The sequence below is a fragment of the Taudactylus pleione genome, unplaced genomic scaffold (genome assembly GCF_031769625.1).
Source record: "Taudactylus pleione unplaced genomic scaffold, aTauple2 ptg000273l, whole genome shotgun sequence".
In the NCBI taxonomy this organism is placed as follows: domain Eukaryota; kingdom Metazoa; phylum Chordata; class Amphibia; order Anura; family Myobatrachidae; genus Taudactylus; species Taudactylus pleione.
The window spans coordinates 678,065-694,781 of record NW_028284675.1 but is presented as its reverse complement, the minus strand read 5'-3'; the positions used below and the strand labels follow the sequence as shown (position 1 = coordinate 694,781).

Genomic DNA, 16,717 nt, shown 5'->3' with positions numbered 1-16,717 from the left:
AGTCTGGCTGTCACCGCCCCTTACTCCGCTCGTCCAATCAGAGCCTATACGGCGACATTGGAGCGAAATTTGAAAACAGAGCAGCGTCCGAAACCCTCCCCCAGTCAGCCCGGTGCCCCTGAGCCCTGTCCCACGGGAGAGCGCCCGGCCTGACGCGTGTGTGGGGCAGTAACTGAACGACAAGGGCTAAGGCAGCGAGAACATGTCGCGACACACGAGGAGGAGGTGAGGCCGCCGTAGGGTCTGAGGGATGACGCTTGCCTGAGTGTGGCAGCAGCCGTTACATCATGGTGCCGCAGAGCACTGGTGGGAGGCGCTGTGTCACTGCAGTGTTTGTTTGTATATGTATGTGTGTATATATATATATATATATATATATATATATATATATGATGTTATCTGTATAGTTGTGTGTATGTGTATATTTATTATTATCCTTTATTTATATGGTGCCACAAGTGTTCCGCAGCGCCGTACATAGAACTAATAGGTGAACAAGAAACAAGTAACTTACAGTACATTACAGTGCAGGACAAGGACACGATTTATATATATTGCTGCAATAGCGATTAAAGCACTCACAATAAGCAGCAGGGAGTTAGCAGTCACGTGTTAGGTGCCCTTATGGGGAGTAAAGCGTAGAAGAAAATATAAAGAGAAGCACATGAGGGAAGAGGTCCCTGCTCGTGGAAGCTTACATTCTATTTAGTTGTGTGTGTATATTTAGTTTTGTGTGTGTGTATGTATTTGTGTGTGTGTGTGTTTTATATATAGATTTAGCTGTGTGTGTGTATATATGTGTGTATGTGTATATATGTATGTATGTATATATATATATATATATATATATATATATATATATATACACACACACACTGTCTTGTGCTCGGAGTACTGCACAACTGCCTGTCTGTACCAGTTCCGCTGTGTAGAGGTGCAGACCTCGGTTACGCTGTCCTTTGGACAGCAGCGCCCAGCAAGTGACCCAGTCTGAGGGTATTGTCCTGCTGTTGTGTGGGCTACTACTAAATAAGAATGAATTACACATTTCCTGGGTGTTCGTCTAGCTGCCCTATACCAGTCATACATCTGTTCCCCAGGTCTCCCTTATACTTGCCAACATAATGGAGAATAGTGTTATTTTAGTTCCTTTCACTCAGACCAGTCATTGCTAGAAAACCTTGGTGACTGGAGACAATATGCAGCCAGATGGGTTTTAAGGGGCCTATCCATTAGCAGATGTATTTCTGTGCGATAAAAGACATCCCTTGAAAATTCCGGTGGCTGTGCTGAACTATATCTGTCATGTACATGACAGATTTTGGAAAACGATGAACGATATTGCATGACATAATTCAGGGAGTGGATTTTTTTTCTCTGCAGCGCTCTGTAGCTGCTGATAATATTTGTTGTTTACCGCATATAAACTGCCAGATATTTCTAATATCTGGCAGCGATATGCAATAATTGACAAACATGTTGGAGAGATGAAAGATTAAATTTATCGGCCACGGGAGTGCGCATCTGTCATCGTTCAGGGCCTATCCATAGCAAATAAATTAACAATTGAACGATATATCGTTCATTTTATCTGCCAATGGATAGGCCCCTTTATACTGATCCTTGCTCATAATTCAGCTATTGTGTAACTATTCTAACAATATAAAATTTTTACTCTCACTCTGACTATACACTGTGCTGTTCAGTCACTATTCTCATACCAATCAAAGGGCACTATTCAATTGAGCGCGATGTAAATAGCGCCGGGAGATAGCTCCCGAAGCTATTCAATTAATCGCGATGTTAGGTCGGGGAAGGCTCGTTCTCGCACCTTAAATAGGGTGTTTAGGTGCGAGAACGGGCATTCCGCGACCTAACTTCCCGGCGCGATGCGGTTTTCCCGGCGCTAAGGGCAGAAAACAGCCTCGCACTGGACTTTTGTCGGATTTCTGCTCGCATCCTCGGAGGGGTGCGAGAAGAAATCCTTAGTTGGGCTTAGCAGCGCGGTGTATTGAATAGCTCCGGGAGCTCACTCCCGGCGCTATTCACATCGCGTAGACTAGAATCGTGCCCAAAGTCATTTTAGAAGTACAAAATCAGGTCAATCTTTCACTAAAGGTGCGTGCACACTGGGCGATATTTTGGACGACGGCACGATAAGTCGTCCAAAATATTGTTAATTTTTTGAATGATAATGACCAGCGATGCATGTTCCCGCTGGTCGTTTGTCTTTGTAGTTCATCGCCCAAACATGCAGGCCAACCTGACAATATTGTCAGGTTGTTGCATGTTCAGGAATGAGGGAGGGAGCCCAGCACTGAACAATATAATTAATGATATCGTTCAGCATCGTTAACGACACTGAGCACACCCCTGCCGGGGACACACTAGAAAATGTCGCTCATGGAGCAAATCGTCTAGTGTGTACGCACCTTTAGTGCGATCCAAACATTTGTTGACATTGGGTCATCATTTTCTTGAAGAGGATGAGTCATTGTCTCGTGATCTGAAGGTCACTGCATTTTGTTTGTACAAAAGTTATTCTTTAATAAATATGGGGGGGGGGGGGGGCGTGTTAGGAAAAAAAACACTTTACTTGCCTAGCAGTTATTATAGTTTTCTCTCTGGTTAGTCCTTTCAAGGCTTTTGCAGTGCTCTTCTCTTTAATACCGATTCTTAATATTCTTCATCTGCAGGACACTGCAGACTGGCAATGGTAGGAGAACTCTTTGGCTTCACCCGGCTTTTCTATTGATACAAGTGTTAAAATGTGAGATTTCCAAAACTGAATTTTAGAGGGACTTGTGGCAGCCAATTTCTCCAGGGAGTTGCATTTGTTGTGCAGAATATACAAAGAAGAAACAGTAAAGCTTAATTTCAATACATAGATAAACTCCATTTTAGAGTGAATGTTTATAAAATATCTTTAGTGGAATTTTAACCTTACATCTTAAAATTCATCCTTCATCAAACAAACAATCCAAAATGAACAGGCTACTTGTAATTGATTTATTTGCTGCAAACTGACAATAAAATGTTATTTGGTTAGCCCACTTCTATTCACCAAATTTCAAAGCAGCCATATTACATTTAGAAGCACTCATTGCCTTTTTCAGTTCCTTCTCTTATTTTTTTTTGCTTGGATGTATTGTTTTGCAAATTATAATATTGTCATACTTTTTCCTCCATTCTAGTGAGGTATTGGCCTCCTCTGTCATTTCTAGCACAAACAATGCCCTTGCAAGACTTATGGACATCTGGGATGGGCTAGGTATAAAAGAGGAGATGCGTTTGACGAGAATTGAAGAAGTTAAGAGGCATATAGAGGTGACTAGCTTTTGTATTGTGCTGATGTACTTTGGCAATATTGTGATGGTTGTGTTTGAAAAACAAAATAAATAAAAACTGTGTATGATAAACAATATGGACTATATACGCTAAAGCTTATACACATAGACACAGTGATGTGCTCACGATCAGCCGATGTGTACGATTTCCCTTGAAACTCTCCCCGGCAGCTCTGCACACGATAAGCACACAATTTGGTGTCCAGTCTTCATACGATCTCTCCTGCATCCAGACTTTCACAGTGCATCGCCTCCTAGATTGTCAGATCTGCACGGCATATCTGAAGATGCGATGTGCTACCAGCGGGGGCGCGCATCATGATCGTGAGTGGGGACTCACGTTTTACTCAGGATTTGGCCATATTTTACACAATCTGTCGTTTCAATGTGTTGGAATCGGCCAGATCTGGTAAAATATCGCTATGTGTGTGGCCAGAATAAGGGCTCTATCCAATTAGTCGCGATGATCTCACTGGTGCGAGCCATCACACCACTAGCCGCACATCTTGGCAGTCCGAATTCGCATAAAAGTGCTCGCAGACCCAATGGGTGCTGGGCAAAATTATGATAATTCAGGCTCTGAGCGGGGTGCGAGATGTGGTGCTTTTGCTTGTAACGCCATAGAAACGGCACATCGCAAACCATTGGATTGACCCCAAAAAGTAGTAGTTCTAGTTAGTAGTGTGTGTATGTATATAGCAGCTACCAGGTTTCCATCAGTGTGACGGATAGTGTAGGACCTGCAGAAAGTGGGGTCCCGTGATGTGGGCTGCGGGCTTAAATGCATTGATCAATCCATGAACCAAATCCCCATTACTTATTTATACATCATTTAGTGTTCCCTCTAGCTCCGGCGGCAGGCAGGGCGCCGGAGCTAGAGAGGGCAATCCTGTGCGCGCGCGTTCGAAAAGGGGGCGTGGTTATGACAAAGGGGCATGTCTATAAGATGCGTCCCCTTTTCGTCATACTTGGGGGCGTGCCCGGCGCTTACGGACATGCCGGGCAGCCCCCAAGCGCTGCAGAAAGGGAGAATAGATGCCGGGCGCATGCGCCCGGCGTCTATTCTCCGGCGGTGACCGGGTCACCGCATGTTTGTCCACCCGCGGGACACTGCGTCCCGCGGGTGAGTACGGCTCCCGCAGGCTGTTAGGGCGGGGCGCTTTTTGCCCCCCTCCTGGAGGGCAGGGTGCTTTTTGCCCTCCAGAAGGAGGGCAGGGCGCCGCGCCCCGCTAAAACAGCCTAGCGGGAACGCTAATCATTGTGGGTGTTTAAACATGGTGAGTGCTGGGTTTTCTGTTTTTATTTATTTAAGCAATGTGGTCACAGGCCACTTGCATCCCAGTCCTGGAAAAGGCGAGTGCAGGTCTGCACCCCAAATCTAGGAGTGGCGAGTGCAGTGGATTTCTGACTTGAGAACTTGAGTTCCTTCTATCTGAGACTTTTTTTGTAATCTATTTTTGCATGTATGTGTTGTAGTGTGTACTTCGTTATACCTACTTGATGATATCCTAAGATTTACTATGCAGCTCTTTCCTATTTCAGGGTAAGCTGGGCAAATAGGATCTTTAACACATAGATAAGGAAGTCTATAGGGTGTTCAAATTGTGCTATTACTGGGAACCAAATCAAGAAATAAATGAAGCCTATATTTCTCTGCTATCCAACCTGGGGGACATCGGATAACCACGTATTGTTACAGGAGTAGGCACAAGTACAAACTAAACTTGTTTGTCGGCTGCCTCCTCTCCCCTCTACATCACTTAGTGCTAAGCATCTGAGTTTTTTTTTTTTTGTGCACAAGGAGTGGGCACCATTTCCAGGGCTATGAGTAATGAACTTTAATTTACCATTTTTGTTTTTTGCAGTTGTCCTGCAGAGTTCAGCGGTGAATCCCGTCGGATAGGTGATGTTAGGAGCGCTTATGGGCGCTTAATTGTCTGCACCCTCTCCCCTGATGTCCTGGGGGATCACAGGGTACCCCGCGTAGATCACTGGTGATGGACTGCGACTCCTGTGAGCCACAGCTGGAACAGCATATAGCCTGTTTCTCTCAATGTGGTTGAGATGGTACTTGCTAGAGAACAGACTGCTCTGTTCTCCACTGACTTCCGGTGGTCAGGGGGGATCACTGCTACATTTGTCCTGTCTGTGGCCGAGTTAGTCACCCATTATGGTGCCGTCCTAGTTGAGACTGCAGGGAAGTAGCTAGCTACATTAGTCATGCAGCTGCTCTCAGGTGGCTAGCTGATGATATACTGTCTTCTCTAGCTATGCCTGCCTCCTTGCTTGTCTTCAACTCCAACCTTGGATGTCTCATTTCTAGGCACTGCTAGCTAATGCCTAGATGGCGATGGTGAGACCAGCCCCCCCTCCCACTCATTATAACGTAAACATTGGTGAGTCTGCAGCAGCACACAGGGCTGTATAGGGGTGCATCCATATTATAACGTAAACATTGGTGAGGCAGCAGCAGCACACGGGCAGTATAGGGGGACACACCCACATCACGCAGCAGCACAGAGGAGCATATCTGTACTTCTGATTGGCTGACGGTGACAGCCCGGTGCATGTGCGATGCTGCATGCATCAAACAATCCAGGAGCAAAATTAAGGCGTTGGGAGGGTCCAGGGAGTGCCTGAGGTGACATCTGCATTGGATAGTTCTGAACGATACATCGTTCTTCGAGTGTACACACTGAACGATTTCTTAAAATAACTTGACCGAAGTCGTTTGGTTGAGCTGCATGTATAGACGACAGAGGATGTTGTCAGCAACACGTGGGAGTGCTCATATAGTGTGTGTACACTATACGATGTGAACGATTTATCTTGTAACGATAAATTGTCAGTGTGTACCAGGCTTTATTCCAGTCTCACTTCATGTGTATAGGATTCTGCAGATTGTTGGGACTTGTGTTTCTGTTCTCTGCTTCAATTAGGTCTGAAAAAATTTCTTCCTCCAGGTCTGGGGCTGCTGGAGAACTCTGTATTTTGCTACACATGTTCAATATGCCTGGTTCAGTTGCCTCAACGCTTTTCTCAACCAGGTGGCTGCGTTGCAGGGGACGAAGCTTCGCGCCCTACTGGAGAGCTGGCTGCTAAGATGGATAAATTTGCCTGGGCGAAGGTGTTGGTGTGCTCCATTGCAAAACTGGCTCAGAACAGGTCAGACTGCTAGGTGATTGACCAGCTCTCCCCTTCCCCTGTAGCAGCCCCTTTTTCTATACCTTCTCCCTCACAGGACCCCATGTATCAGGTTGGATGAATCCAGGGTGGTGAGTCAATCTCCCTCTTGGCTAGTTCCATGCAGCAAACCATGGCCTTTATTACCATGTCTCTTGATGGGCCCTGTAAGGAGTCATTGTCAGGCGTCCCTGCAAGCGTCAGTTTATTGCGTGGGTCTGGTTTCCAGAGAAATCCGTTTTGGACCTGTGAGGGCTCAGATCTTGAATACCCAGCTATTTGGGAGGTGATTTCTCCAACTGACAACGGGTGGAGAAATTAGTATTGGCAATCTGCTAGGCAATGTCCAGGATGCTGTTGGAACCTGACATTGCACCAGTTTCCTTGTTGAGATGCAAAAATAAATCTGTTAATTTTTGCCTCTGTCTCTCATCTGAGATTTCCTGGGAGAAGCTTTGTAAAGGTCATATCAGCGTTGCCAGTTACTGAAGAGATTCACTTCTTCCTTTCCGTTTTTAGCAGAGAATTTGGGTAAATTGATGCCCCCATTGCTCGGCTGACCAAGGCCACCACCATCCCCACTCCTTGCTTAGCTTCCGTAAAGGACAACTCTGATTCGATATGTGAGAGGATCCTTAAATTGATCTTCATCTTTGCGGACCTGATTCCTTTTAGTATATTTGACTAGGGAAGTGATGGCCTACATAGGTGACACACGGTCAAGGACGTGACTCTGAGTTTGCTCTGGCAGTTGTGACCAGATGTATGCTTTGGCTTAAATTCTGTGAGGTGGACGTGGAGTCCAAAAGTGCTTTTGAAGCTTTGCCTCTTTCATATCTGTTCTATGCTATCATCACTGATGCTATTGGAATTAAGAGCTCTTTCCAGTAAAGCCCACAAAAACCAGAGGACAGCAAATGTGGTAAATTCATGTCTCTGGGGGAATTTGGGGAGCCTCCATCAAGAGGCTATTCTGCGGGTAATTGGTGGCAACCAGAGAGGTGGGGTGTCTGGACGTGGCTAATTTCCTAACTGAAGGCCTGCTGAAAAGAAGTCAGCATGATGGGGCTCTTCCCCACCTGGGTTGGTGGCAGGGACCCCTCTGCTGCACTATTTCCTCTGTGAGTGGGAGGCACGATAGAAAAACGTTTTATCCTAAACCTCTTAAGCCCACCACCCATGCTTTTTTACAGCGCTGCTTCTACAGCATGAGACCAGGTGTCTAACCCCTTAGGGGGTCCGCTCTCATCCTTGCTGCGGCTCCTGTTCCGCCAGAGAAGGCAGGGTTGGAGTTTTACTCCACCTGTGCTTGGTTCCAAAACAGAACATGTCCTTTTTGATCAATCTTGGGCCTCAAGGCTTTTAACTTATATCTGCAATTTCAAAGTTTCTGTTGGAGTCAATCCATACAGTCATCAATTTTTTGCTTACATAGATATAAAATATGCGTACTTGCATATTCCTGTCTGGAAGGTGTCATCACTGCTTCCTAAGATTGGTGGGTAATATTACCAGTTTGGGGCTTTCCCCTTTGGACTAGCCACAGCACTGCAGGTCTTTACCAAGGTCATGGCAGCGCATTTTAGGTCCATGGGAGTGACAATCATCCCACATCTGAAAGATTACCTCATCAAGGCAAGCTCAGAAACTGCTACGGTTTCATCTGCAGCTGACAACGGACACAATGGAACGGCATGGTTTGTTGACCAAACTCCAGAAGTCCAACATATTGTACAGTTACAGGGTATGATCTTCCTGGGTTTCCTCTTCAACACCAGGTGTCATAAGGTGTTCCTGCTGGATAAAGAGTTCTTTACCGTCCAGAGGAATGTTCTTGCTCTGCTGTCTGCCAAGCGTGTGTCAATTCTGCTTTTGCATGACGTTGCTGTGCAAAATATTGTATCTTGCTTCAAAGTGATTCTTTTAGCTCGTTTTAACTGACCTTCAAGCTGCAACTTCTCGCCCAGTTGTCTTGAAAAACTCCTAACTTGGCAAATCAATTGTTCCAGTCGTCACAGATAACCGGTCATTCCCTGCTGTGGTGACTCAGCAGACGCAGCCTGGAACAGGGTAACTTCTGTCAAACTGGTAGTGAACTATAGGGAACACAGATGCAAGTTTGCAGGGTTGGGGGTGCTGTGATGCTGGGCCTTTGTCTCCAAAAGATTTGGTCTCAGGCAGAGGCAAGACTTTCCATAAATGTCCTAGAGCTTAGGACCATCTGCTTGATCGTGAGACACAGTCAGACCTTTGTGGATTGCCACTCAGAATCCAATCTGACAATGTTACGACCATGGCATGCATCGACCACCAAGGAGGGACACGCTGTTCCATGACGAAGAAGGAAATGGTAAAGACCTATCGATGGGCAGAAAAAAATTGCCAGTAATAGCCGCGGTGTTCATCCCAGTCATTGAAGAACTGGAAAGCAAAATTCATAAGCAGGCACAAGATTCATCATGGAGAATGGTACCTTCATTTAGAGGTATTTGATCAACTTGGGTCTGCTAGAGGTGGACTTTGATGGCTTCTCGATGGAACCACTAGGTGCCACTCAATTTTACGTACGCATGAGGTATCCGCAGTTTTGCTAGATGCAATGAATCTCTTCAAAAGTTCTTTGGTTATTCATGACTAAGGCCAGGAAACCATAATCTGCCTCAAATTACTATCGCATTTGGAAGATCCTAGTGTGAAAGGAAGAGGGCCCATAAATCTTTGAAACTTAGCTCATCTGCTTTCATTCTTGCAAGATGGCTTGGTCTAGGTTTAAACTCTCCTCTCTGTGCAAATTTCCACCATAAGTTTGCAGCCATCCTTAAAGTTCACACCTCTCTTCAGGGTGATCACCATGTCTAACCACCCTTCATTAACCTGGTTTAACCTTGAGGCTCAATTTGGCCCTTTCAGCACTTTAGAAGCCACATTTTGAACCTCTGGAATTGGTGATCTGAATTTCTAACCTGGACGTTTCCTCCTTGCTGGCTAATTCATCTGGCATACCAGTCTGAGTTAACTGTCAACTATAGACCCTTGTTTCATCAAGACAGGGTAGTTTTGCAACATATGTTCATTTCAACCAAAGGTCGTTTAGCGTAATCTCAACCAGGATATTGTGGTTCTTTCTCTGAGCCTCAATATCTTCTGGCAGTGGATAGAATTGCTGTAGATATATGTGGACAGAATTGCTGCTTCCCCATATCTGTTGCTCTGGTGTTGCTTTTGGTGCTCTGATGCACACAAGCGAGCGTGGCCAGCGACCAAACAGTCAGTGGCCAGGTGATTCTGGCGATCATTCAGTAGGGGCCCCAATTCTGCATAGTGTCGTTGCCCATTCTACCAGATTGGTTGGCACCTCAATGCCGTACCTCTGTTATGCAAAGCGGCCATCTTGGCGGTCCATACTTTTAATGAAGTTCTACAATTTTAATGTTTTTGTAGCCAGAGATGACCGTTTTGGGTGAAAAGCTTGCATGCAGCTATAGCTGAATGTACATTTCCTTAGAGGGAATCTTTGAAACCTCTCCATTACTATCCAGTGTCTATCAGAATGGATGTCAGAAAATAAATCCGTTTCTCTTAATCCATCTGAGGGACTTTGCGTTCCCTCCCTCTGTTAAACTCTGTTTTCACTCTTGTTTGTGGTGTTTAGTGGTGCTTGGTACTATGGGATGTAGAGGGGAGGAGGCAACAGTACCGTCTACACCTTATGGTTATTCAGTGTTCTCCAGATGTTAAAAAAGAAATGGATTTAATGTTGGGTACCGAAAATACTTTTTTATAGTGTACACTCTAGATCTGCAAGCAGAGTACAAGGTACAGCCCTCTTCTTCATCTCCCCATATAATAACTTATACAGTGCACAAAAAGCAGATTTAATTACAGAAGAGCAAAATGTGTGCATACTGTTTTATGAATAGTTTTTTACATGTTGTGTTTATATGCGTAGTAAGTTACAGAGAATATTTTTAGTCATTCATATCAGTCTGTGCCCCAGTGGTGCCAAACCTCTATATTCCCTTTACCACGTCTTGACAATTTTTAAATCTAAACAATGTGTGTACTCAGCGACGCAGTGCCCGATATGCCGCCCCCTTGCATAGCGTTGCATGGGATCGTCAGCTGCATCGCCTGATCTTACTGCATGTACAGAAGATCAGGCGATGAGGCTGACGACCCCACAGCAGCGTACACTACACGATGTAGTGCATACACACTACACATTTTTAACAAATTGTCGTTCCGATGTCTGAATCTGCCAAATTGTTAAAAGTACTGTGTAGTTTGTAGAGTCCTTTAATGAGCCAGACCGTCATCCCCTACCAAAATATATGGAAACTTGTATATACCACAACACAGGCATCTCCAATGCACATTTGGGGGGTGCCAAATGTCTCCTCACTTTTAGGCAGTGGACTTGGGGGACAGAAGAGAGAGTGATCTCAACAAAGGAGAGCATAAGGGGACCCTGGAAGCGGGAAAAACGAGTTCTATATTGGCCATGTTAAATTGCAAAAAGCACTTTGACATCCGGAATGATATGGCAGACAGGTAGTTGGAGACGCGAGCCGGGATAGAGTGTGAGTATGCTCCCAATTCATAGTATGCCACATAGTAGTGCCCCAAATTTGTATACCACACTGTAGTGCCTACAATTCAAATTTGTTTGCCACACAGCAGGGACCTGATTTGAATTGTCCAGTGAAATGTAAGCAAACTACTCCCTCCAATCTTGAAAGTTGTCTAAAATTTAATTTTGGGTGACTATATAACCTGGAAACAATATGCTAACTACTTAGTAACTACTCGCTAAGCAGAGTTATTCTGGAGTCAGCGGTAGTTGGTGAGATACTGGAGGGGGTGGGTGTAATGAATGCGATGCATGTTATCACGTTTAATGGCTGTAGTTTCACAGTGCATTGCCACAGGAAAATACAGTTGCCAGGTCTGAAATCTTGGTTTCCATGGTGACCTGATGACTTGTATTTGTTGAGCACTGCACTACACACAGAGCACACCACACACTCACTAAAGTTGATTTTTTTCAGAAGCCAATTAACATACCAGGATCTATTTTTGAGTGTGGACAGAAACTGGAGGACCAGGAAGAAACCCATGCAAATGCTGGGAGAATATATAAACTACACACAGATAAGTCGCTGGGGGAATTGAATGTGACTCCGAGTGCTGAGAGGCAGCGACGCTAACTACTGTGCTGTACCACTGTGCCCAGTACCTGTATAATATTTTCAGGGAACTCTGCCCCTTTTAAGTCTTTGTTTCACGTAAGGCTCTCAGAGCATACACACAACATCAGAAACATGGTCTAGTCCAACTGCACACTGAGCCCCCCTTCTTTTGAGATCAACACAAGCTCTGCCATATACAACTACTGGTTTTTATGTGCAACCATTTCAACAAAGAGCAAGAACTGTAATTGGCCACATTTTCTTTTTCTTTTTATTTTTGCTTTAGTGTTCAGCTGCATGTTACTTTTATCCCCTTTCTATAGGGATTGTTTAACAACATGATCAAGGAAGAAATCGAAATGAAAGATAGAGTTGAAAAAAGTATTCAGGTCTGCAGCAAGGAATTAAAAATACTGTGTCATGATCTATCTGTTGATGAATACAAGGTGAGTAAATCATTTTGGCCTAAACCTACTTACCACCATGTTGTGAATCTAGTGGTTTCTAAGTGTTTGTGTCTCTTTGGGGGGTGGGAGGTTGGCTCGTTTTACATACAAGAAGTGTTGGACAAATCCCAAGCCAGGTAGTCAATGCTCCGCAGTGTGACAGACTAAATAAGGACACCAATAAGGCATCTATGTTAATAAATCATGCTGTGTTCTAGATTCCACTGCCTGGCTCCTGGTATTTATGTTTCCGTCCGCCACTAACGGATACATACACTTGCTAGAGGAATGTTTCAGGAAGTTGACACTTGTTAATGTATATTAAAATTGTGGGTCTGATTCAAAGTCGCACGCTATGCGTCCTGTTTCTGTTCATGCAGAGTCCCAGATCAAATTTAGACACATGGTAGCAGAACTGTAGGGGCATTTCTAGACGGTGACTGAGAGGTAAGAGGGGTGTGGATAAAAAGATGCGCGGTTATGTTGCAGCTTATGGGAGTGTTGCAGGTGTCATTGAAAGCGGTTGCGTACAAAGACGCTGAGCTCCCATAGGAGCCCATACTCTGGCAGAGAAACTGCACCTGACGTAGGGCTGGCGCAAGTTTTGATGATACGTCTATGTACGTGGAAAATGAGCGTCTCAGTCCGCACGGATGTACACCAGGGGATAGCTTTATAATGCATTACCATAAAATCGCAGACGTGACTGCAGGAAAATCCGCATCTGCGTAAGGCTCTGAATCCAGTCCTGTGTGTGTCGATAGTTTGCTATTAGTGATTTTTGTTCATACCACTTTATTCTGTGTGTGACCCTGAAGGCAGAAGAAGGTCTGACTATCCTTCAGATTGAGAGAGATTTGAGGGTGAGATTAGACCTTATGATGAAAGAGAAGGACAAACGTCTTGAAGAATTGAGGCATCTACAACAAAAAGACCAGGAGCTATGTTCTGATATCTGTGTTACGCCATATTATATACCATCTGGCAGCATACCCAGTCATAGACAGCTGGAAGAGCTGAAAGAGCACATCACGGTCCAGACGGAAGAAAAGGTAATATGCAAATAAAACAAAGAGCCACTCTTTGTGGGTTTAATTGTCCTTTAAACAATTCACCAATGTAATGCATTATTCATGAATAAGCTGTATTGTAACAGATAAAGAATTGATTATCCATATGTAATTAAATTAGTTATCTGAAATGAATTATAGTCTTTTTAGCTATGTAGATACAGGTAATTAGATTTAAAAACTAAGTTTCTCATTTTAGTAGTGATATATCATATTTGGCATACCTGTGAAATCACCTGCAACTTTGTAATCTTCTGCCTATAGAGAAAACGCCTTCTGGTCTTTTCCACACTTAGAACTGAAATCCGACAGTGTTTAGATGACATTGGACGACAGCCTGAGAATTCGCTAGAAGAAGAGGCCATCTGTGAGGATGAAGATGCTTTCTTCCTCACAACTGAGAATATTAAAGCTCTCACAATTCTGAAGGCCCAGGTATGTTACTTCCATGTGTAATACAAGTGGTCAGTTTTATCTTCAGCTGCACATTAACTGGGTTACATTGTCAGCTAAAAAGCACCTACTCCCACAGAAATCCATATAACATGCATCGCCTAAACTAATGAAAGTGTTAGCAGAAGCTATAGCAGTGTCTTTCAGCTGTCATAGTGACAGAGATTGCTACAGTTGACTACACAGTTGACGTCTCGCTCAAATGAGTACCCTGACAACCACCTGTAGCTTTAGGAGTGTGCTTACCTCTAGTGAAACATCCTGTAAATCTAAGAAACCTGGCACTTTCTCTTATTAAATGTGACTGGTGCAGCATTGCTCAGCTGTAAAGTCTTTTCCCTAAGATGCCTGGAAAAACTGAATCCTTTGACAGGGTAACCATTTAGACCCAACTGGTAGAACAAGCAAGTATTTGCTGTAATTTTTTTGGTCAGTATTTGGCAGCTGGTGCTTGTAACACTGGGTTTGTGCACAGAATATGTAGCTCAGAAGTCATCACTAGCCTGTCTAGCACAGAAGTCCAATTGAAAATATCCTGTGCTGCTTGAATGTTTTTATTATTGAATACATGAAACTGGCACTTTTACAATTGCTATTTATTCTAAATTCAGTCTGTTCATGCTGAATGGGATGGCTGTAATATTATATTCTATATTATATTAATGGGTGGCATTACATAGTGCAAGCCACACATACTGTACTTCAGATCAATTTTACTCAACATGTAAATACCCATATCATGCAATGTATTGCTAATGTTCCTGCTTAGTATGCTGCCTTTCAGTTACTTTGTATTCCAGCTTGAACTCAAAAAGGAAGAGCTTTTATCCACATTAAGCTTGATTAAAGAAAAAGTTACTGTGTTGTGGAATCTCCTGCAAGTTACAACGGAAGACAGAGAAGCATGTCAAAAGACCCTTGGGAATTCTATTTATGAGGCAATCAAAGTAGTAAGTTGATTTTAGCTGAAATTGAGGTACCCTTATTTTTAGGGTTGTGTGTCTGCACGCATGTGTATATAGTTATATTTATAATGTAATTTATAGGACTTTAACAAAACAAACATATCTGCACTTTGTTTGAGGGTATATAATTATTGCACATATTAACTCGTCAATGCACAGCAGGTATGTGACTTATATTCTTTCACAATATGACATTCTAAACCCAACTTACAGTGAAGGGTGTCTTCCAATAACTTTTTTGGCAAATGTGTTAGTCTTCATCAAGCTTCTATTAATAAGCATGTGTTACTGTGCTCTACTTCTAGTGGGAAAATGAGCTTGCACAACTGGAAGATCTGAAGTTAGAAAATCTGAAGGAAGTGATCCTAAAAATACGAATGGAACTAAAGTCATACTGGGACAAATGTTTCTATACCACTGAGCAAAGGAAAGCATTTGCCCCATACTACAGTGGTAAATAACTTTTTTGTTTTTGCATTTATTGATTTATATCAATGTAAATTAATCTGTTAGTTTAAACGCAAGTTCTAATATATATCCTATAATCACTCATCCAGACCCGCTCACTATATGCGTTCGCTTGCACCCAGCGTATGCAAATCCAGCGCACGCCTAGCAAGGCAGGCGAACGCACGGCAAGGCGTTAGCACGCCCACTATGTCTTGGCGTGCGATCGCTTTGTGTATGCAGACCACCAGCCATTCATAAGACGACCACTTGCGCACGTCATCTCCTGGAAGTGCATGAAACCATTCGTACATCGAGCACCATTGGATGCGGTCGCAGCGCTTGAGGTTGACTATACCCTGCCGTGATCACTTCAGTGTGAAATACAACCAAGTGACGTGTACTATGACGCTGCCTCTTAATTATGCACGCCTCTGAAACAGCATTGAGACACTCAGGCACGCCTGCGTTCGCACCACCACTGGCACGTTTCTAGTGGCCTGCCCCTGTTACCACCCTCAAACGGCCTCTCCTGTCACTTATTCAACTGGGCTGTCTATGCTGGGCGAGCGAACGCTTCCCGATCTTTCGCAGTGGTACACGCACGCGCATTGCGATGCATGCGCATATTGCAAATATCGGCCAGCTACGAGCGTTCTCATCCTAGCGACCGGGTCTCTGAATCAGGTCCTTAATTCACTACATTGTCTTAATAAACATGTATGGTTGCAGACTTATTTATCTTCTCCTTTAATAAAAAAAAAAAAAAGACAATTATGTTTCAGGATCTTGGCTATATATATATATATATATATATATATATATATATATAAAATCTCTAATATAATGTGTAAATAGTGAATGTTCTGTCTGCCAAAGCAAAGAGGAATGAATCCACTTACAGAAATTCTCCTGAAATTATATATTATAAATGTGAAGGGGCTTTGCTCAGGCCTATCCTGGTTTACACTTGGGAGAAAAAGGCAGTGGAGCGCTGGGTGAATCATCTCGAAGAATTTGTATCAGGCAGTCCCAGGTCAGAACGCCAGTAACTATTGTCGAGCACATGAGGCAGGCTTCTGTAGACCTGGGAAAAGCTGCCATTGGTGCAGGCCTTTTGGGAGGATGTAGTTATGTGACCGGCGGTCACAATCCCGACTGCAGAATGTATGATAGGCGTAGAAATACAGACTCCTTTCATAATCCGGACGCCGGAATCCAGGAAGACATGACTCGTGCCCGAACAAGGTAAGTCCGGGGCGCCCGTCCTGTTAGCCAGGGGGGTTGGGGTGTGTTAGGTTTAAGGCAGTTAGCGGGGTTAGCGGTAGGCTTGGGGTAGGGGGGGAGATTAGGCTTAGGCACCCCCCCTGGAAGGTTAGGGTGCGGTAAGTGGTGGTTAGGTACCCCCAAGGGGAGGTTAGGGTTAGGCACCCCTAAGGGAACGTTGGTAGGGGGGAGGGTTAGATCTCTTACCTGCCGCTGTCTGGATTTCCTGCTGTCGGGCTCACGCTGTCTGGATTTGAACCGGTGACTAAGCCACCAGCATTTCAATCCAATTCCCTAACTGGTGCTTGTATATCTACCTTGCAGTTGCAGCACATTGTACGCTCTGTCTGC

The 16,717-nt window shown here is 44.2% G+C and overlaps 1 protein-coding gene across 2 annotated transcripts in view; it reads left to right on the top strand.

Annotated features, from left to right (window-relative positions):
• The window catches only part of LOC148513715 (protein regulator of cytokinesis 1-like), a 52,445-nt gene continuing 35,728 nt past the window's right edge, over positions 1-16,717 (top strand). Inside the window, exons 1-7 of one of the 2 annotated variants that reach the window (XM_088481461.1) lie at positions 1-225; positions 3,195-3,327; positions 12,043-12,165; positions 12,984-13,217; positions 13,500-13,670; positions 14,489-14,638; positions 14,959-15,106. In XM_088481461.1, coding sequence (XP_088337587.1) covers positions 203-225; positions 3,195-3,327; positions 12,043-12,165; positions 12,984-13,217; positions 13,500-13,670; positions 14,489-14,638; positions 14,959-15,106 — 982 coding nt within the window. In that variant the 5' untranslated portion in view covers positions 1-202. The remainder of the gene's footprint in view (positions 226-3,194; positions 3,328-12,042; positions 12,166-12,983; positions 13,218-13,499; positions 13,671-14,488; positions 14,639-14,958; positions 15,107-16,717) is intronic. The other variant, XM_088481460.1, reaches the window with a different exon arrangement.